Raw genomic sequence first — 22292 nt, 5'->3', positions numbered from 1 at the left:
AGATATTATAAATCCATTTTTCCATTGACATCCGGAAAAAGAAGCCGCGGTGGGTCCTCCTCAACAGAAGATGGCGCTGTTGAGCCTTGACTGTTGGCTGCGCTCCTCTCTTCATGGTTTACGTTGACTGTAAACAACAGCTGAGGTTGCTGTCACTCTCTGGTTTTAGCTTTAACTCTGTGTTCTTGGTTTTATTTATGTTTTTATAAACAGGTCAAGTTTTTAAAAACGTCGGAGCAATAGGAGCTAGCTAACGTTGGGCTAACGGCTAATGTACCTGGAAGTTTGGTGCTGTTAACGTATCGTTTCACTACTTTTCAGCGTGTCGGTTGAGGCAAGAGGCTCAACGCACCGATATGACTGGGTCTAATGGACGCTATGATTAGGTGTTTGCCCGGGGAGGTTCAGGAGGCGCTTCGCTCCGGTGTCTCCATCCCCTCCCTCCAGCAGTGCGTGGAGGAGCTGGTCCTGAACAGCATCGATGCCGGGGCCACCTGTGTGGGGGTCCGGCTGGACATGGAGTCCCTCAAAGTGCAGGTCCTCGACAACGGTGCGGGCATGAGCGCCGAGGACATGGAGCGTGTGGGAAACCGATACTACACGAGTAAATGCAGCTCCCTGGAAGACCTGGATGATCTCAGGAGCTACGGGTTCAGAGGAGAAGCGCTGGCGAGTATATTTTCGTTATCCACACTTGTTGAGATCACGTCCCGCACCAGGTCGTCAGTGAAAACCCACGTGAAGGTGTTCAAGAGCGGCAAGGGTCTGGGTGTGTTCGAGGCGGATGCTGCTCGACCCTCTGCGGGCACCACTGTGGTCATCAGTAACTTCTTCCACGGCATGCCGGTGCGGAGGAAGAGGGTGGACGCTGTGCTGGAGGCAGAGAGGATCAGACACAGAGTGGAGGCCATTTCTCTAATACACCCCTCCGTGTCTGTCACCCTGAGGAATGACTGCACCGGAGCCATGGTGGTGCAGCTCAGCAAAGCCAGGGACACTCACCACAGGTTTGCTCAGATACACGGCATCGAGCGAGCACAGAAACTGGGAGAAATCCGCCACACGCACGGGCAGTTTGAAGTGAGCGGTCACGTCGGCAAAGAGGGCCACTACAACAACAGCCTGCAGTTCCTGTACGTGAATGGCCGACTGCTGTTGAAGACACGCATGCACAAGTTGCTGAACTTTCTCCTGCGCAGACTGAGCAGCACGAATCAGAGAAAGGACAGTCCCGATGGGCAGTCCGCCATCAGGAGTCCCAAGCACAAACGGAGCCAAGAGCTGCATGGGGTTTACATCATCAACATCAAGTGCTCGTACTCCGAGTACGACATTTGTCTTGAGCCTGCGAAGACGCTGATCGAGATGAAGGATTGGGATGGCATTCTGGTCTGCATGGAGGAGGCAGTGAAGGCTTTCCTGAGCAGGGAGAACTTGGTTGCGGTGCTTTCTCAGGATGACCTGGACTCTTTATCTCCTGCACTGTTTTGTACGGACAATACATCCAGAGAGGGTAACGGTGCTTCCACACTAGATCACAGTATTGGAATGAAGCTGGCATCTGAATCTGTGCACCGTGCGCGCAGAGAGGACAGTGTTTGCCAGGAGTCTGTTCTGCTTGAGTGCAGCGAATACAAGTCTGAGAAGATACCTGCAAATGATTTGGAAACGGCACAACGTGAAGGATGTGTACACAAAGACTGTAGCGATGAGCCCGAGTGTGATGATACTGCATCTGATAATAACATCACTGAAGAAGAGGAAAAAACATTCAGTAGCGCCCAGATTTTATGTGTTTCAACTAAACCAGAGAGTGAAAACCCCCAATTTACAAAGAGAAGTAGTAAAGAGCTACAATTAAATGATGCTTCCTCAATCGGCAATGGGATTTTACCAGAGAGCATCACTCAACATATTCAGCCTGGTCCAAACAGCACTGAGCAGTTACTGGACTGTCAGGGAGCAGGGGGACACAGACCTTCTTTAATTAGTAACAGAAGAATCAGCCTGTCTGATCCATTCGTTCATCGAAATCTGCAGGATCAGCACCCGTCCCAAATCAACAAGTCAGTATTTCATCAGCAAAATCCAGCACAGAAAGCAGAGGAGACATCATCTACATCCAAGTGCAAGATTTCACTGGTTACAGGCCAGGACAGATTCTCTCTAAAACGATGCAAGGACTTGGCTCCCGTCGTTCTCTCAAAGATCCCCAGAATTGGATGTTGTCAAAGGTTGTCTTTATGGAATGAGTCGGGATCTCTCGATAAGTTTAGAAGAATATTTGGTAAATCTAAAGAATCTAAATTATCCTCTCTGGAGACTCGTATTGAAAACAATTTTACCCTCCCTCAGACAAACAGCCCAACTTTGAATCTCCAGAATTTGAGGGTTTGTCAGAAAAATCGGCAAGATGGTGGTGATGCAGAGACACAGAAAAATGAGACGCAGAGCACTTTCCAAAGCCTACCCACCCTCTCAGGTTTCACTAAGCTGAAACCACACTCAGCTCAGAATACAGGCAAAAAATCTTTGGCGGCTAAACTCTGCCATTTGAAACAACACGAGCCAGTGGGTTGTAAAGTGTCAGTGGACATCTCTGGGACTACCTCCCCCACCTGCCTCAGTGGTGGTAATGACGTCCCAGACAGCAATAACAACGAGAATCCCTGTGACACTTCACTGAGTCCTGAACCAGACTCGGCTTGTAAGACAATCCCTCGGGAAGAGGATATAACATCAGGTGACTGGCTCCATCACTACGATGCATCGCTGGGAAAGACAGTTTACGTCAACAGAGTGACCGGTCTTAGCAAATATGAGGACCCAGAAGAAGAACCTCAAGTGCGTTGCACATCTGATGTCACCAATATGGCCGTTAGTGTCATCTCTGAAACAGGTACGTTAGTCGACAGAATTATAGACTTAAAGGGGAATTTGTCAACCTGGGTCCTCTCTTTATAAATGTGGTGTGAATGAATGGCACTTGAAAAACCTTTAGAATAGGTCCAGTAGTATTGCCTGCGCCGTCAGCCTCGACACGGCAGCAGTGGCTACAATATAATCTTATGGTGCAACTGCAACATTCTAAGTAATGTGTAATAAAAGTGCATTTTTACCAATAAAATGCTGAAATTGTTATCCTGGGTCTTTGCTAAGAGTCCCTGCTCATTACACATGTCTTGCACTTGGGTTGTTGTTGAAAGACGGAGGTGGGAAACGAATGAGACAGAGAGAGTTGGAAAAAACAGTTTGAATTTCACCTTAGAGACTTTTACAACTGAATCGTTTTCTGATGTGGATGAAGCATCTGACTTAGATGTTTTCAGACACTTTGCAAAGACCTACAATAACAATTTGAGCTTTTTATTGTTGAAAAATTACAATCTAGTGGAAAAATTCCAAAGGGTTTTGTAACTACAATTCATTTATAAACATGGGGACCTGGTGAAAAATTACAGGGATTCCCATTAATGGTCATTATAAGAAAAACACTTCACTTTTATTGATTTAAACTCTAAAAAACTGAATAGATGAACTTCAGTCTGTCATGTTTACCTTCCTGTTCACGTAGGGATGGAGTCCAGGTGTTACCCATTTCAGGTGGATCTGGTTTTGCCCTTCCTGTCTCATTCCAGGACAGAGAGAGTGATTAGTTCAGGGCTCGATGGCAGAGGTACCTCTCAGACAGATCAGACTGTAGATTGTAAAGGCCTTAACACACACTTCATGTATAAAAAGATGAATAGCAGCTTGTTTGTGTTTGCATGTGCTCTCGTCTGCCCCCTCAGATGATGCTGGAGAGAATTCACTTTCCTCGTTGTACTCAAAGTGGAGTAATCCCGTGTTCGTCCAACCTCCCACGGTAAACAATGATTACTTTTAATGTGTCTCTGAACCTTGGTTGTTTCTGGTGATTCATAATGAACTGTGTGTACAGGTGGCCGTGGACATATCAAGTGGACAAGCGGATGGACTGGCTGTAAAGATTCACAATATTCTGTTTCCATATCGCTTTTCCAAGGCCATGATTCAATCAATGAAGGCACGTTTCTCTTTTGTTTTTAATAATTCATTCAAGATGTTGTATTGTTGCTCTTCACTGATGTATGGTAGTAACTGCTATTCAATTACCCTCCAGGTTATTCATCAAGTGGATAAGAAGTTCCTTGCGTGTCTTATCAATACACGAGAGGACGAACCTGCAGCACAAGCTGAAACTAAAGGTACCGACCCAATCTTCCCTGTTTTGTCATTGGTTTGCTTTGCCAATGTTTTATATTTGTGCCTTTTTACATTGAAATTACAGAAAACCTGCTGGTGCTGGTGGATCAACATGCTGCACATGAGAGAATTCGACTCGAAAATCTTGTTGCAGGTAAAAACAATCAGACAATAATTGAGAATTAAATGTTGGATTAAAAAGTATGTCAACGTGATGCTAGTGCACAACCGTATGTGCTGTTCCAGATTCCTATGAAGATGATCCAAACGCCCCGGGGGAGAGACGTCTGCGTTCGTCAAACATTTTGCCGCCTCTTGAGATAAATGTGACGGAAGGAGAGCTCCGGCTGCTGAGGTGTGTTTTATCAACTCAACATTTTCAATGCAAAGCCACCAGTGCCTGTAAAACCAGTGTCTTCCTTAAGGGCTGATACAACAGCTTTTGAGAGGGTAAAGGTCAAAGTAAATCTATGGACAGGTCAAACAAGTAGGGCAGTAGGTTTCTTTTAACTGATACCCGACGCTCATTAACCGATTATTAACCATTAACCAACAAGATCAAAACGTTATAATGGACGAGTGTCAATGCAATAAAAAATACAAATTCAGTAATCAGATAGTTACATGTCCACATGCTGCGGGGGTAGTCTGGTGCTCAGTTTGTCAAGTGTGACAACTGATAGTATAAATCAATCAAAATTCTTATTGTCGGTAAACAGTTAATGATAAACAACCAATAGTAAGGGTCAGGGTTAGTTCATCTTTGAGTCAGTATTTGGTTTTAAGGAGAGAATGTAACTTTTTTGTAACTCTAATGAACTTTTGTATGTAATTGTTGGTGAAGGTGTTGAGGATACACAGGTGTTTATCTTACTTTTGTGTAATGCTGTTGTTGTTGCTTGATGGATTTACTGACTCTGAAAACTGGTTGAGGTTTTAACAGCCGGCTGCCGGCTCCGTGGAACAGCCCAGACACCCGGCAGCAGATTTTGGCAATAAGGTGAAGGATGGCAGCAGTAAAGATGAGAAGAAAAGGCTGGGTGCAGTGACGCAGGCTCGTTTCACCCCTGTCCTAACTCAGGGCTGTTGCGTGGCACTTCAGCCCACGTCATCAGCCAGTAGTATCATTACTCCGGTGCCTGTATTAATAGTGTAAACCAGATTTCCTGCAGGATACAGCGGAAAAAGCCTCAGTTTAATCTATTAAACTGAAGAAGACAGGTTCCTGTTATGAGCTCTATTTTGCTTGGCCTCTGTTTTTCTGATTCCATCTGAATATTACTCCTCTGTTGGTGAACAGCCTGTACTGCACTTCCGGATAGTCGGTTTGTGGATCCACTTCCAAGGTCTCTGGCTGATTTGGACAGGATGGCGATGATTCTTATGCTGCTGCCTTGCACAGGATTTCTGTCAAACACAATGCAGCCCTCTTTAGTGCACGCAGCCTCTTTATGAAACGCTTACGATACTTTTCCCAATCTGTGTATGTCTTATCACATACGTGAGAAACATTGGTTATAACAACCTCTTTCTCCTACAGGTCCTGTCAGGCTCATTTCCAGAATCTGGGCTTGGAAGTGACTTTCTCAGAGGCAGCAGATACACAAGTGTTTGTGGGGAAGGTACCCCTGTGCTTCGTGGAAAGGGAGAGTAATGAGCTCAAACGACGGAGACCATCTGTAATTAAGCCTATAGTCGAGGTAAGAAGTGTGGAACCTCAGTATCCATATTATTTACGCTATCGCACAATTAGCCAAGCCAAGTGATGGTTTTACAATTCTGTTCCCTTATGTTCATCTTTTTGTCTCATTTCAGGAGTATCTTCGAGAGCAGATTGAGGTAAGCGTGAACGTGTCTCTCTACCTCCTAAACTTTTGTGATGCAGAAACAGTCTCACTGTTCGATACTTGGTGAAACTCATTGTTTCTTTTACTGTTTCAGTTGCTCCGCTCAGCTGGCAGAGTGAGAGGAACGCTGCCTCTCACTGTGCTGAAAGTGCTTGCATCCATAGCATGCCACGGTACAGTTATACTCTCTCCACAACAAAGTGTATTTTTTTTTCAGTGCTCAGCTTCAAATCTTGACACTGGCGATTTATGTACATGTGTGCGTTAAAACAGGTGCCATCAAATTCAACCACAGCCTGAGCAGCGTTGAATGCCACTGCTTGGTTTCATCCTTATCTACCTGCAAGCTGCCCTTCCAGTGCGCCCATGGCCGTCCCTCCATGATTCCACTTGTTGACATCCTCCATTTGGACAAAGACCAGAAGGTACTATGATGGAGTAGCACACTGGACTTTGGACTAAATGTATGATTTAAAGGTATTTTACAGCACTTACATCAGGTTGTGACTCAACATTCTTGTCTCTGCAGGAATTAAAGAAACCAAATCTCCAAAAGCTGAGAAGAATGCATAAAGCATGGGAACTTTATGGCAATAGATAAAAGGGTGTGTATTTTCTTGTGTAGCTGGTGTGTATTTTATATAAAATATGTTATTTATTGTCAGTGTAATGAATTTTGAAAACTCAAAATATGAACTTATTAAATGGCTAAAATAGTCAAATTCCCCTGAGCGCTCTGCTGTTGAAGCCTTTTGTTCTTGTAAAGCAACTGTAAGAAATTAAGGAGAGTGTAGTATTTAAATAGATATAAATGACATATTGTCATGATATGTAAGAAAAGTAGAGGAAATACTGAAATAAACATTGATGGTGTGTGATTCATCATCAGGAAAGCAGAAAAAGTTACATTGTAGTGAGCACGTTAATATTCCTGAACCTTTTATCTCTTGATGATTGAGTTGTGGCTTTTTTGAGACTGAAAATCTTTTCAGTCATCAGATTATTTGTGTTAAAAAACGTCCACGTGAAGACACTGAAGAGCAGCAACTGTGTATTAGAACCTGTTCAAGACATTGCGATTGTTAAATATGTCAAAACCTTTATTACACTGCAGCTCAGTCAACATTGTAGTTTCAGACTGAAGGAGAAAACTGCTGCAACTCTTCAGTCAGGTGATTTCTATGTGTTGCTTCAGGTAATATCTGTCCACTGTTGTTCACTGACCTGGTAGTCACTACTGACCTGGGACCAGCACGTTTTTAAACCTGCTCTATAGTAACAGGCAGGTGTATTGTAATCGGTGGGTTTGTGTGTCTGTCACAGTGATAATTCTTGAAGTTTTCATCCAGTCTGGATTAAATCTGGCAAGTTGTTTTTTTGTCTGAGATTGGGACATGTGCCATTGATTGGTTCTCTTATTTTTTTAATGCATCAAAGGTGAAGGACACAGCATGGGATCACAGCTTAAAGACAAGACGTCCCACAACAGGGAATTTTGCAATTATACAGCAGCAAGCAAATGTCACACCAGTAACTTATAAATGTAAGAAAAAAAAAATGTATCTAGAAAAATATAAATGGAATAAAAACTAATATTTTCATGTAAATCGAATATGTACAGTGTGAGCCTATTTCCAATGTTTGGGGAATACAAGGAAGGCACATACAGTTAAAATGGTCTAAAATTCAGTCACGGATTACATTATTAAATACGCATTCTTCAGCGATAATAAACCACTTAACATGTGAGCGATAATGTGAGAACATTCCGGGCAGGTGCAGCTTCCCTAGTGTCTCTAGTGTCTCATTGTTAATACTTTATTGTTGAACATGATAGAAAACGTCAGGGATCAGGAGGAAAGCAATGTCTTTCCACTGTGGTGCTTTAAGTTGTGATGGGAGTGAAGGATGGGGATGCTACTGCCCCCCCCCCTCCCCCCCTCCCTCCCACATTTCCGGGTCGCGTCACGTGAATGTTTTCGCCCCCACATGTCCAGCCCCTGGTCTTCACCACCACCACCACCTCCTCCTCCTCCTCCTCCCCCCAAGTAAACAATTCAGCAGCATTTCATTATGTCTGCCAGCAGCCCTCGATCCTTATCTGAGGAAAAGACAGTGCTGATGTCTGTCTGTTGCATTTCACCGCACAACCAAGGGCATCCACTGTGGAAGCGGCTCTTTGTGGACGATTTCATGTGTGAGATATTATCGATAGAGGCTACTGCATGTTTGAAATGGTCGTGAAATATGGGTTGCCATGAAATCAGCTTTTATAGGATGTAAAAAGTTTTTTTTTTCTATTGTGGGCATGTGCCACAATCTCCTGTGTTTACCCTTGATTAAATGAATGCGGCGGAACATCACAGCTTTCTTCTCACGCAGGAAGTGGTTTCATACATCCATTTATAAATAGACTCACGTTTCTCACCCCACAAGAAGCCGATATTTGTGAGGTGGGGGGGGGGGAAGAGGGGGAGGCGTTTGGTTTTCGTACGACAATAGAGTCGTGATCACATATGTTAAAAAAAATGTTAGTAAATAAAATGAGGGGAATGCATTTCAATGTAAAGCTTCTGTTATTCCCGAATATCTAGGCTAAACCTGTCAGCTCCGCTCCCCCCTCCTCCGTCGTGAATGGTTCAGTCTTGGTTCATTCATAAAATTCTAGCGGAGCATAAAAGGAGGGGCTTTCATTCTAGTCGTCCAGTTGCCAGGTGTCTACCTGGAGAAAAGACCCGCGCGCGCTCTTCCCCGCGGAAGGCCGCAGTCATATCCGATTTGATCGGGGCTTTGATATCTATATATTATTTGTTTTCTCCTCTTCCCTCCCGCGTGATGTTTCATATCAACTTGACGCCTGACATGGACGCAGTGTCGCCCGCCACACGCCGGACAGAGTCTCCTCCTGCCGGGACGCTGTGCCAGAAGATGCCGCCAGAGGAGGCGAGCTCCCCAGCCTCCTCCTCCGAAGAGAGCAGTGCAAAGGTATGAATGGATTCGTTGATCACATATATTCAGCACTCAGCCCAGCCCCGTTTTACACACGCATCTAACAACCTGTTTATTATTTCAAATGGGACCCACAGAGAGACTGCAGATCCTCATGCTTTTTAATCTGTGGTGGTGGGGAGGGGGAAGGGGGGGGGGGGGGCTGATTGATAAGATTTTAATCAACTGGCTGCGCTTCATCTATTTTTTTTTTCAACGTCCGATCATCCCTCAACACATATTAATGTGTATTTGAACTACACACGAGCGCAGGTGTGAATGTCACCGAATTGCACTGTGGCTCGTGTTGTTATGATTCCGACGTCCTGGGACCAAGAAGATGCGAGCGCGTTGATGCAGCGGTTCATTGAGAAAAATAGAAATCCATTCAGGAGACTCCACAGCATCCCTGCGTCAGTGCTGACGTCAGACACAATGAGAAAGTCAAACAGCCTATTGATCTGGGAGGAAGCTATTTCTGGTCTGGTATATTTAAAAGAAAAACACAACACATGCACGCTCCTCTCCGCTTTTACACTCTAAACACATGATTGGTGGGCTTTCATGTATGACTTTCACTGTGAAAAAAATATTCTTTTAAAAACACTGATAGGATTGAAATATAATGATTAAAATAATATTATGAAAAAAACATATTGTTATCCTCTTTTTTTTTATTCGTTTCCACTTGTTCCAGGAGGTTGGCCGGGATGCGAGCTTTGAGGACGCTCAGTTTGTGCCGACAGTCACCGCAATTTCCTCTACCCCAGATTTCCAGTGGATGGTCCAGCCTACGATCATCACATCTGTCTCCCCGTCTCCGGGTAGCAAACCAGCCAAGGAGCCGCAGAGCTCCCACCGCACAGCAGCCAAAGCGGTCAGGAGCAAGGGGAAAAATGCTTCCAGGAAGGGGAAAGCCGAGCAGGTAGGTCAGCCCGGACGATGTCTACACACCTGCTATTGGCCAGAGCGGTCGACAGTGTGAATGTACACGTGCCAGTCTGAATTCCTTGTGTGCAACAGTGCTATTGTGCATGCCGCCGTGGTTCCTCGCGCTGGCTGTGTGCCTTCCTTCACTAGTCCATTTATATTCAGGTCACAGCAAGTCTGCAACAATGGTCTATTTTTAGACGCATTGCAGCGAAACATGCTTTTGCCATTTTTTTTTTCTTCCAGAGGGTGAAAAAACGGATGTAGTGGATTAGGAGGTGCAATGGCTGGATTCTTCCAGGCAATAACTGAATTATTTATTTCACATCCCAGCTCTCTCCAGAGGAGGAGGAGAAAAAGAGGGTACGGAGGGAGAGGAATAAAATGGCTGCAGCGAAGTGTCGCAACAGACGGAGGGAACTCACGGACACGCTGCAAGTTGTAAGTAAACAGTGATGCATTTACTCAGCTGTCATTTGCATCCCAAATTGTGTGTGTGTGTTTTATTCCCCCTGTGGATGATTCTGGATCTCGCTCTATCTGAAGGAGACAGACCAGCTGGAGGAGGAGAGAGCGGCCCTGGAGACGGAAATAGCCAACCTGCTGAAAGAGAAGGAGCGCCTCGAATTCATCCTCGCAACCCATAATCCCGCGTGTCAAATGTCCGAAGAGCTGGAGGCTATTTTCCAGGAGCCCGCAGCGTCCTTAGGGCTACCGCCCAGTCCGGACGAGGACAGACTTCCAGAGGACGGCACCCAGGAGGCTCCTTCGCTCCAGGACATGGACATCCCCAGCGACCCGTGCACAGCCATCTCTGGGAACTCCAATATCTTGCTGTGTGCCAGCGCCGAAATCAACATCTGCGATCTGGAGCCCTCGCTGGACATTAAGGAGGGGCTGCTGGACGCCATGCTGCCCACCCTGGAGGAGAAGATGCCCATGGAGACGGCTCGGTCCGTGCCAGACATAGATCTCAGCAGCTCTCTCGGGGTCTCCGACTGGGAGACCCTGTACAAGTCGGTGTCGAGCGATCTGGAGCCCCTCAGCACGCCCGTGGTGACGTCCACCCCCACCTGCAGCAGCTACCTGTCTGTGTTCACGTTTGCATATCCGGAGCTGGACTCTGTGCCAGAGGGGCTGGACAGCCATAAAGGCGGAGGGGGCAAAGCCGAGTCTGTTGACATCCTCAACTCTCCAACTCTCCTGGCCTTGTAATGTACAGAGGCACACGCTCTCTCTGGTTTCTCTGTCTTGCAGGTAGCTCTCTTTGAAATGATATGGACCATGTATGCCACAGTGTGCTGTAACACCTCGAGGGATACAGTCATGAAATGTCTCGTGCAGTGTGACTAAGCAGACATGTAAACCTTCTCCAGACACCTAGCCGATACAGTGATGTAGCTAACAGCATGGCTTGTATTTGAACAGGAGGGACTGGAAGGTTTCGGGTTTTAACAAAACGCATGCAGAGAAATTCCAAATACTTTTCAAAGCTCATATACTGTGTATCTGATCTGTTCCTATAGATCCTAAGACGTACCGTGGAATTAAATGTTACAGTATGGTTTTGTGTTTCGGTGTCAATCGTGTATTGATTGCTGTAAATGTTGTATTTACATATACATCCATGTTGAGTATACTGCATACCTCAATGTCATCAACTGTGGTTTGAGCTCATCGTTACAATGTCGAAAGTTTTCCATGAAAACATCCAGTGCTATAAACTGTATATCTTATCAAGATGTAACTTATGGTTTATTTTTTTACCTTTCAGATTTTTTTGTTTTATTTGTTAAAATGAAAAAAGATGATTCAAATGAGCATTGATTGCTTATCTATGCTGCTGAATACTGAACAATAAATCTACAGTCAGAGTGGTGCTGGTGTTTGTCTCTGAGAAATCCAATGTGGAAATATTAACATTGGATGTCAAACTTAATCTGCTGTTCCAGAACATTAAATCAGAGTATGGAAGCCCTTGAGTGCAAATCACAAAACACAACAACCAATCATAAAGCACATGGACACTGAGTCCAACCAATCAGCAACAAGCCTTTTTACTGGCAGCTATCTGCCTTTTCTGTTAGAAGTTAATGATGCTGTGTTAAATTTTTATGTTTTGAGATGTGTTTTCTTATTTGTCGCTGTGATTTGTGATTGGTTGTTTTCTTATTTACAGTTTTTTTTTGCGATTTGTTGTGTTTTTAATTTATTGTTGTGCTTTCTTATTTACTGTTGTGTTTTCCTATCTACAGTTGTGTTTTCTTATTTACAGTTTTTTTCTTATTTACAGTTGTGTTTTCTTCTCTGCTGTTGTGTTTTCTTTTTTAAAGTGGTTTTCTTTTTTACAGTTGTGTTTTCCTACTTACAGATGTATATTCTCATTTGCTGTGGTGTTTTTGCCTTTTGTTGTGTTTTCTTATTTACAATTGACTTGTGTGATTTGCACCTCAGGGCCACCGTATTAAAAAAGGTCATCTTTTTTTCCAAGTGATCTCACAGCATGTGTTTAACATGGGAGGCAGAGTTATGTCAAACATGACTTCAGAGTTTCCTACGACCTATTTCAAATGACTGATCTTTTGTATTTGAGTGGGACGATTACTCCCAGTAGATGAGTGCTGGTGGTGCTGCATGTTGCAGTGCAGCCGGAGCAGGCCTCCATCTGAGCCACATTGCAGCAGCAGTGCAGCCTCAGTGTTTCTTGATGGGAGGAGCGGTAAGTCTTCCCCACTTCTGCCCCCACTATGTTACTTTTACATCCCTGCTGCTGCTGCTGCTGCTGCTGCTTGCGCTCGGCTGGCATCGCCTGATTTCCGCATTCCCAAATCCTCCCAGCCTGGGATCACGTTTGAAACAATCGGGCTGATGCAACGTTTCCCACTTTTTAAAATCTACGCTCGACCCTCGGCCGAGCAGAAGAAAGGACATTTGTTGCACCTGGGATCCAAGTCAGGTCGGTACAGACGAACTTCTTGATGATTTGTTTTTGTAGTGGACAGTTTATCGGCGCGCCTCGCGTCGGTCCCAACGAGCATGTAGTCGCCGTGCGGACACGGGGGCAGCTCCGGGAGGATGTTTGCGCCCTTTACGCTGCGTTGTTTGCGCATTCCGCCACTTTTACGCGTTTCGCCGCGTTGAAAGTAAACGTGACATCTGAGCCACCGTGCCAGCGAAAGGGTCGCCCCTCTTTTGTGTGTATGCTGCTCTAACACGGACCCACGTCGTGCACAATACAGGACAAAATGTCCTTGTGTTTTCGTGCAGTGTTGTGTTTGCATTGTGCCGGAGAGTGGATGTTGAACGCACGGGGTTTTACTGAGAGACGCGGTGTAACGTTTTAACACTGCGGCGCTGTGATGGAAACACAAAGTTACGTAAGATAAATTGTTGCCGCACTGAAGAAAAACTTCCGCTTTCAAGTTGACCAGAGGCTCCAGCGGCAGGCACATGTACATGTGTTCATCAACTCATGAACTATACAGCAAGTTCTTACACAACATGAAATAAACTGTACCTTCCTATGAAACAGTGCAAACACAAAGATGATACAGTTCAATCAATGGAAGTGAACTGATTCCTCGTAACCTCAGGGTATAATAATAATACAGTTAAAACCGTTATAAGATCATGTTAAATAGTTGTTTTAATAACACTCATGGTTCTAATTAGTCCTTATTGTGTTGCAATCATTTTTATACAAGATATGTGAGATTCACGGCATTAAGATGGTTTTGCATCTGGCTTGGGTCTTATTGTGTCTTAGGAAATCCTTGTATATATATTTTTAATGAAATGTATTTCTATTTGAGATACATGGCTTTAGGGTGGTTTTGGATTTAGCTCTGGAGTCATTCAAATGTCAAAGCACAATGTCAAAGTGTGTAGCTAATTCCAAATCAGCTCTATTATAAATTTCACACCAGTTCTAAAACCCTAAACGTTGCCCTTGGCTCTCATGTGACAGCAGCCTGGTCGGCACGGTTCCGCTCTGTCATTTTCTGACCTGCAGTTTTGGGGGGAAGTGTAAAAATGGAAAGTTATTTTCACGTCTCCTGTGAAGTTCACGGTCTGCACAGATGCATATTTAACATATATAAACTCTTTCTTTTAACCTCACAGGGGTCACGGGTCAGTAGATCAGCTTATTACAGTTTTTTACAGCAGTGTTTCTGCCTGGTTATTCCTGTAATGTGTGCTAAAGGGTCTCTGGGTAATTGACCTTAAATAGTCATTTTTGGCCTTGTCATGTGGGCTGGAAATCTGCTGAGCTGTTGCAGTAATTTCCTGTCTGTTTGGCCGGCTGTGCTCATACACCTCCCTCATTGTCTGCAGAGATAGGTTCCAAATGAAGATATTCATCAGTATGAAGAGGCATGGAAATCTTTTCAGTGCAAAACACAAGAAAACAGTGGCATCCTTCATGGTTTCATTTGGCTAAACAAAAGAAAACATGTTAAATTTCAATCTTCAACACATCATTCTGCTGTTGTTCTTCAGGCAGCCGTATTCCACTGACACGACATCTCATAAGGAGAAAATCTGTTAAGTTAATGGATATTTCTTGGCAAAGTTCAGCTTCAGCTCCCCTTGGAATTAAGAGGAATGTGTGTGTCTGTTTTCTACTCTGCTGTTCATCTCTCTTTTGGCTTTTGGACATTAACTTAGGTAAATTCTCTGCCAGGACTCTTATAAATGTTTGTATTTCAATTCCAGAATAAATAATGAAATAGCATAATGAGAGCAGCCTCAGCATCCGGCATCTTTAACAGAGCAGCAATTCATCACGGTAAAGGAAAGTCCTCCACCTTTGGGGGGGGGGAACCTTCTTCCAGCCCTTTAACAAACAGCAGGTCAGAAAAAAAAACTTGGACGTCTATTTTTTATGGAAAATGGCTGTTTCCAACTTTCATAGCATAAACTATGCCCCCGGTATGTTTAATAACAAGCAGAGCAGACTGAGTTTTTCATGTTTTTTCATCGATCTGTCTAAGTTCTGAATCTGTCTCCCATTTTCCTCCCTCTGCCTCCTAGCTGTGGTCACGACCGAGTCTGACGCGATGCCAGGACAAATCCCAGATCCCTCTGTGACAGCAGGCTCCCTGCCCAGCCTGGGCCCGCTGGCCGGGATCTCAGCCACCACGCTGACTGACAAGCTCAAATTTAGTGACCTCCAGGAGTTTGGGACGATGCTCTCACCGCTGCACTTCCTGGACAGTCTGGGGAAAAGGCCCCTAGTCATCAAAACAGAGGTACATAGGACACATTGAGCAGATGGAAACCAATAACTCCTAAACCTCTGCACATGTAAAAATAAGTTTAGATACTCAAACCTGCCCATTAGAGGTAATTTACTCTGGTATATTTATGTGTTATTTGTATGGGATGTTGCACAAAACACAAGCTATATGTCCCTTATATATCATAGACACGTTTGCTTGAAACAAAAGCACCTTTGCTGCTGAGTATTGTGACATATCTTAGTAAACAAGACCCCCTAGTGGACATTGGGGGGCTTATTTCTGTCTCTCCACTCCACTGTCCAGGGATCTCTTAGTTCAAGAGTCAGTACTTTAAAGCCATGTTGACAAAGTTAGATGGAATTAGTCTCGGTGAGATCTCTCAAACATAGACTAGATCAAATACACACACTCAAAATACATCACTGAGTATAAAACATGTATAAACATATAAAATACATAAATCCAAACCCTTAAAAACGATAAAATGATAAAGCCCCAAACCAATTCGAAAAAATAAAACTTATGAAAACAACCGCAGCAGCAGTGACCCACTGGATTTAGTGCGTAATACAAAAACATCTGCTTCACTGCCCTTTATTAAAACCAGCAGACAGTCGTGGGATTAGTACTTTTCTGGAATCTGGTTGTTCTTGTTTTTACACTTTTCAGAGTTTTATCAGAGGGGAAGAATATGGAAAAGGCATTTAGCTGTGCGGGAGGGGCCCTTATGAAATGGAATCTAAAGGGCTTTTAGTTTCAGTTTTGAATTGAGTTTTTTTTTGAGAACGGGTAAAAGGATGAGTTATACACTGACTGACAAAGTGGGCTGCTGTAGTAGCATCATGCATGAGGAGGACATACCGTTTTGCTAACATCAGAGCTTCATGTCTTTATGTCTGAAAGGTGAAAGTGTATTTCTGATGAAGTGAAGTTGTAACATGGTAACATGAGACAAAGACAGCATTTCAAGATAAATGTGGGCCCGGATTTGTCTCTCTGTGCCAGAATGAAATGCTTTTACACTGTATCATGGGGATAGTCACACTGACGGAAAAATCCAATTTAGTTCGACCTTATTCCTTCCATTACCTGTACAGCTCATCCTGTTATACATGTTGCAGAGGCAGGGTTCAGCCATCCACAGACAAGCAACCATTTACCTTCACATTCACACCTACGGCCAATTTAGAGTCTCCAGTCAACCTAATCTCAATCTGCGTGTTTTGTGACTGTGGCGAAAAAATCCACACAGACACGAACATGCAAACTCAACACAGAAAGGGATTTGAACTACGAAATTGCAAACGGCTGCACTTTTTAGTTGCCCTCAATTTTATGAATGTGAATTCTTATACAAATAGTATATTTATATTATAGTTTTCCATAATTTATCATGTAAACTCATGTTCAGCCAGTGAAACCGTCATTACTGTGAAAGTAGAGAGATACAGTCGGACAGAGATTGTACTTCTTTATTTAGTTCAACGTTCACTTTACATATGTTTATGTGAAGAGAGCATAATGGCATTATGGTCAAATAGTATAATTGAAAGAAAATAAAAAGTTTGAAATGATTATTTTACCCCTACACTCGGAGCGGTTTCATACTTTAACACACTGTCAACCTCTTGTTCCCCTGCGCTGCTCTTTAGAGGGATGATGACGGCGATAGGAGGAAACGAAGGCGAGAGAAGAACAAAGTGGCTGCAGCTCGATGTCGAAACAAAAAGAAAGAGAGGACAGATTATCTACAACAGGTGAAAGACACTGCCTGGATAATCACTTTTTCATCATTTCACATTCTCACCGATTCTTCTTATCTGTTCTACTTGCCAAACAAATCCCTCGTCTTGATCCCAGTGTTTCTAACTCCCTTCTCCGTCCTCTGACAGGAGTCGGACCGGCTAGAGATGTTGAATTCCGACCTGAAAGCGCAGATTGAGGAGCTGAAGCAGGAGCGCCAGCAGCTCATCCTCCTGCTCAACCGCCACCGGCCCACGTGCATTGTCAGGACAGATAGCGTCAAAACCCCGGAGAGCGAGGCGAACCCCCTGCTGCAGCAGCTGGAGGACAAGTGAAGGTGCGACGGGTTCGTGCAGACGGCGGCTGAGAAGAAGCAGCCAACAAGCAGCACTTAGTTCCCTGGACCTCTGTCCCGGAGGAGAACCAGCGGAGCCCTCGTACCTTAAAGACACGGAGCGGCGCGGCACAATATGAGGAGCCAGTGTGATTGGATGTTGTTACAGCAGTTAAATCAAACTTTTCTACTTCTCCCTCCTGCTTTCCCCTGTTGCTGTCATTTTGGTCATCGGCGCCACTGTAAGTGTGAAGTTAAACAAAAGCACACAGCACGTTATCTTACACTCAGCTTGTTGTTTTATAGCAGATTCTCTATTATATTTCCTCTTAACTTTAGCCATTAGCCAAAACAGAATAGATTCATCATAGCCGTTGTCAGACAGGACCTCCGGAGGATGCCCGGAGAATTGGGTCCGGACTTTCTCCGCAGTTTGCCTTTCACTCTGAACAACACAGCAGGAATTTCTCCGCTCGGACGCTTTAACAATAACAACAACAACAACAAATCTGCAGGTATTTCTGTGCGGGGCGGTGCAGAGGCAGGATGTAACACATTCATTCTGCTGTTGTCTGTGATGTTGTTGTTTACAGCATATTGTAGACGGGCGTCTGCTTTCATCCCGAAGAGCTTTCCACTCTTTTTACACAACTTTTTCATTTGCAGATATCTGTTTTCTTTTAGTATTTGCGTGTGTAGACTCGTCATCACAACAACCCCCACCCGCTCGCGGAGGGTCTCCTGCTGGGATCTTACTTGTGCTCCTTCAGACTCTCTGCTGACTATTTACAAAGGGTCATTCCACAGAAAGTCCAGGAGGCTGTCACTCTGGCATTAACCTTCTCAAAAACCGCCTCTCCTGAGAATGTCCGGTGGATCTCTGTCATTCAGTGCATGTCTGTAAGCAGTTTATTTTAACCTTTGTGGAGACAGCAAGAAAATAATGGGCTTTAAAAAAAAAAAAACGTTAAATTCCACTCAATAGTTTCAGTTAATCAGTTGATGATTTATAAAGAAATAATTTACATTTCTATAGTGTATAACTTTGGCTAAAACTGTGCTGCACTTGATCTGTTTGCATGTTGCCAAGTTTCTGCCGTATTTCAATCCCTTTTAGTTTCCAACATGGTTTTTACTGTTTGTGGGATCAGGCTACAAATGGATTACTGAGGGGTTTCAATACTTCTCTTTCTGTATCCTCAAAATTATTTTTCTTGTTTTGGCTTTGTTGAAATGCATTCCGGGAAATTTAACTAAAATTCAATGACACCAGGGCAAACATGGGGAAATGGGTAGGCCTTATAGATATACTGTATTTTAACTAAATCAATTTGTTATAGCTACAGACTGAGTAGTTAGTGTTTTCATATCATTCTAGTTCTTTCATACATTTGAAGACAATTTGATGGTGATTGACCCCCCCCCCCCCCCACACACACCCCATCCTCACCCCCCCCCCCCCCCCTTATTCATAAGTTTTGGCGCAGGCGTCACATATATATATAAATATATATATATATATGTATAGATATGGACTGTTTACATTGTACTTTTACATTCTGTTATCATATTGTTACTACCAATTAAGTTTTTTTATACTTTTGTATATGATATATATATATGCATATAAGCTATCACAAAATCTCAGTATGTATTTCATTAAATAAATGTTTAGTTTATTTTTTAATGGAAATTTCTTTGAGTCCTACAAAAAAATAACACATGACACTTTTGTGTTCTATTTTCGTGACCAAAAGTTCTGGTAAAGTTTGCCATCTAGTGGTCAGCAGCGGCACAACTAGATAATCCCAAACCCACATTTGAATGGTTCGAAGTTTTTGTTTCCAAGATTAGAGTTTTATTTTGTAATAAGTTAACACAAGGTCAACGGTAGAATGAAAAGTGTTAAACAATAGTCCAGGGCAGCTCGACAGTGAGGGCAATGTTACATTTTAATATAAAGTAAGAAAAACCAAACATTTAATTCAAATAAATAAAATAGAGCTCAATATACACCCTTTTGCTATTCAAACATTTTTTTTATGCAGGAGCTTTTACAACTATTTACATTTTATTGTCTAGAGCATGTTTTTTCCAGTTTACATTGTAACACATTCCAGCATCCAGCATCTCCATTTGTCTCGTCTGTATACGTGAGGTTCCAGGGATAACGCAGAGCTTCAGCGGGGGATTCCACAAAGATTACTACATTTTCTAAGATACTTAAATAAAATGTTTATCTCATGAAGTAAAATAACCACATGTATATTGGTGCCTCTCACCTCATGTGTAATTCTGAGTGGCTTTTTTTTTTATTTGATCATATACCCATGGTGAAAGGTCACTTTGATTGTTATCCGAGCAGCTGATGGGTGGAGTAACAGTCTGGTCGGCTTGTTCCAAGTGGCTTTATAAGCCCAGTGTATCGCTCAGACTGCGCAACTAATGAATAAACTTGTGGTGCGACGGGTTAGTCCTGTGGGAGGAAACCTGGAGTTATCTCACTGATGTTGATCGGAGGAAACGAAGGATCCTGAAACATTTTAGTGTTTCTCCAGTTTTTTCCACTTTGAACGACAGTGACAGGTTATTCGTTTTCATTTGTGCGCCTTTGTTCTGCGTTTAGAGACATTTTAAGTACGGTGCTGAGGTGCTGGAGGAATTCTTCATCCTTCTAGTGCGCTTATAACCGGAGCAGACCATGGGGGATAACGCTGGCACCACTCAGGACGGGAGCGCACGGGAAAAGGAGGCGCATGATGGTCTCTCCTTGAGCGGCAGAGGACCGGGACCCGGACCAGGAGAGACCCACGTTGAGTGCAGCAACATCCCAAATGGCGACAGCGGCCCCGCGGCCCCCACGCGTCTGTACAAGAGGCGCTGGCTGGTCGTGTTCCTGTTCAGCGCGTACTCCCTGAGCAACGCGTACCAATGGATCCAGTACGGCATCATCAGCAACATCCTCATGAAGTTCTACAGTGTGGACGCCTTCGCGATAGACTGGCTGTCCATGGTCTACATGCTCACCTACATCCCCTTCATCTTCCCGGTCACCTGGCTCCTGGATAAGAAAGGGCTGCGCGTCACGGCGCTGCTGGCCAACGCGCTCAACTGCGCCGGGACGTGGATCAAGGTGGCCAGTGCCAGGCCCGACCTGTTCGGCGTGACCATGCTCGGGCAGTTTACCAGTTCCCTGGCCCAGGTCTTCATCCTCGGGATGCCCTCCCGCCTGGCGTCGGTGTGGTTCGGCGCGGACGAGGTTTCCACCGCCTGCTCCATTGGAGTTTTTGGGAATCAGGTGAGTGGATAAAGTTTAGCTGCAGTAGATACTCTGGTTTGATTTGTTATAGTCCCCTAAAGAAAATCCCACCGAAATGTTTTAATGGCCACTTTTAATCACATTAGAAGCCAGAAACCTTTTCACATAAACCCATGGACGGATTAACCTCTCATGGGACCAGTGGGCTGTTTGCCAAAGGGCACCAGCTGACCACCTCTCATCGCTCCACTCTGATGAAAAGCAGAGGACCGGGAGCCTTTTAGGGTCCGTGCAGGTCTGGGAGCTCTGCAGTTGCCCAGAGCAATCCAACATTAAACCTCATCAGGACATGACAGCTCAAGTATGAAGGGATTTCTGGACGTCCTCGGGCCAAATGTTTTATTTCAGACCAGTTTACCAAAAACAAAAGTGACGCAGTATAATAATGATCTTTGACTCAAAGTTTGAGTGGTCGAATACCCAATACTTGAGATATAACCCAACAGATAACCACAATCCTTATTTACCTCTGATAATCTATGGTCTAAATGTCAATTCATCACATGCTACACTTATTTTGAAAGCTATACTAGGTGTATCTATTTAATATAAATCAAGTTTTGTTGTCTGTATACCCAGAGATACCATGTGTGACCTTTTTCAAGATAATCAATGACCTTGTCAGGACCGGTAGACCTGGTGACCGGAGCCTGGTCCTAATGAGGCAGAACCTCATTTCTGAGCTCATGGTTAAGGTTTTGGTTAATCTGTGCACAATGAATGGAATTCAATGCAAAGTCTTAATAAGGATAGCTGTGCAAACCTGGGTGTGTGTTTGAGAGAGATAATGTGTGATTGTGTGTGTGTGTGTGTGTGTGTGTGTGTGTGTGTGTGTGTGTGTGTGTGTGTGTGTGTGTGTGTGTGTGTGTGTGTGTGTGTGTGGAGAGAGAGAGAGAGAGAGAGAGAGAGAGAGAGAGAGAGAGAGAGAGAGAGAGAGAGAGAGAGAGAGAGAGAGAGAGAGAGAGAGAGAGAGAGAGAGAGAGAGAGAGAGAGAGAGAGAGAGAGTGTGTGCTGATGTTGTAGAGCTCAAATATTCACAGCTGCTTTGCCTTGAACAAACTTATCAGGACTTCAAACATCACATCCTAGTACATTTCAAGCCAACACACACTGAGGCAGCAAATGGTTCATCCCAAAACACCCAGACATAAGCAGAGCAATGTGAAACTGAATGTAGGGATGCACATTGAGGAAACGAAAATACTCTTTCACAAACACATTAGGACAGCACAGGAGTCCACCTACATCTGAAGGACAAGGGACATTCATTTAAAGACAACAATGTCCACAGTACAGGGACGACAGATGGTTTGAAAGAGGAGTGAAGGAAGCCACCTGTACTATAGGCACGAACAGCCAAATGTACTTGAATGGATGTTTCTGCAGAATAAAATGGCCCCAGTGACTGATATATTAGCTATATTACATTATTGGATGTTAATACGGATACATGAAGGATTAAGTAGGATTTTCCTGTTGTAGCTGGTCAAGGTGGAGCTATTTCTTTCAGTCAGTGATTCTCAACCCAGGGGTCGAGCCCTGGGTCGAAAGCCAAGGATCACAGAGATAAATCACAGCAGAGCAAATGATTAATAAGGTACAAAAGAAGAAACATTCTATGCTACGCTAATATGCCTTTATGGATATATTTACCTCTTTGGGCC

The 22292-nt window shown here is 44.0% G+C and overlaps 3 protein-coding genes across 4 annotated transcripts; all 3 read left to right on the top strand.

Annotated features, from left to right (window-relative positions):
* The first annotated feature begins 65 nt into the window (after window positions 1-65).
* mlh3 (mutL homolog 3 (E. coli)) lies at window positions 66-7464 on the top strand. Of its 2 annotated transcripts, XM_053434859.1 has the most exons (12): window positions 66-2899; window positions 3575-3676; window positions 3792-3865; window positions 3941-4045; window positions 4142-4226; window positions 4310-4378; window positions 4471-4579; window positions 5765-5924; window positions 6040-6063; window positions 6166-6244; window positions 6345-6496; window positions 6601-7464. In XM_053434859.1, exons 1-12 carry the CDS (start codon window positions 370-372, stop codon window positions 6670-6672), a joined length of 3561 nt encoding a protein of 1186 aa, XP_053290834.1. In that variant the 5' UTR covers window positions 66-369; the 3' UTR covers window positions 6673-7464. The 2 variants fall into 2 exon arrangements, with proteins under 2 accessions (XP_053290834.1, XP_053290835.1); XM_053434860.1 differs by lacking the exon at window positions 3575-3676.
* Window positions 7465-8142: 678 nt separating this feature from the next.
* On the top strand, window positions 8143-11863 carry fosaa (v-fos FBJ murine osteosarcoma viral oncogene homolog Aa). The gene is made up of 4 exons (XM_053434857.1): window positions 8143-9056; window positions 9757-9984; window positions 10323-10430; window positions 10536-11863. The coding sequence occupies exons 1-4, from the start codon at window positions 8706-8708 to the stop codon at window positions 11202-11204; spliced, it is 1356 nt and encodes a 451-aa protein (XP_053290832.1). The 5' UTR covers window positions 8143-8705; the 3' UTR covers window positions 11205-11863.
* Window positions 11864-12494: 631 nt separating this feature from the next.
* On the top strand, window positions 12495-18336 carry LOC128451089 (jun dimerization protein 2). Its single transcript, XM_053434856.1, has 4 exons — window positions 12495-12945; window positions 15024-15241; window positions 16885-16989; window positions 17125-18336. The coding sequence occupies exons 1-4, from the start codon at window positions 12624-12626 to the stop codon at window positions 17308-17310; spliced, it is 831 nt and encodes a 276-aa protein (XP_053290831.1). The 5' UTR covers window positions 12495-12623; the 3' UTR covers window positions 17311-18336.
* The last annotated feature ends 3956 nt before the right edge of the window (window positions 18337-22292 follow it).

Source organism: Pleuronectes platessa, chromosome 11 (genome assembly GCF_947347685.1).
Source record: "Pleuronectes platessa chromosome 11, fPlePla1.1, whole genome shotgun sequence".
Taxonomy (NCBI): Eukaryota; Metazoa; Chordata; class Actinopteri; order Pleuronectiformes; family Pleuronectidae; genus Pleuronectes; species Pleuronectes platessa.
Note: the sequence above shows the minus strand (reverse complement) of the source record. Positions and strands in the feature narration are given on the sequence as shown.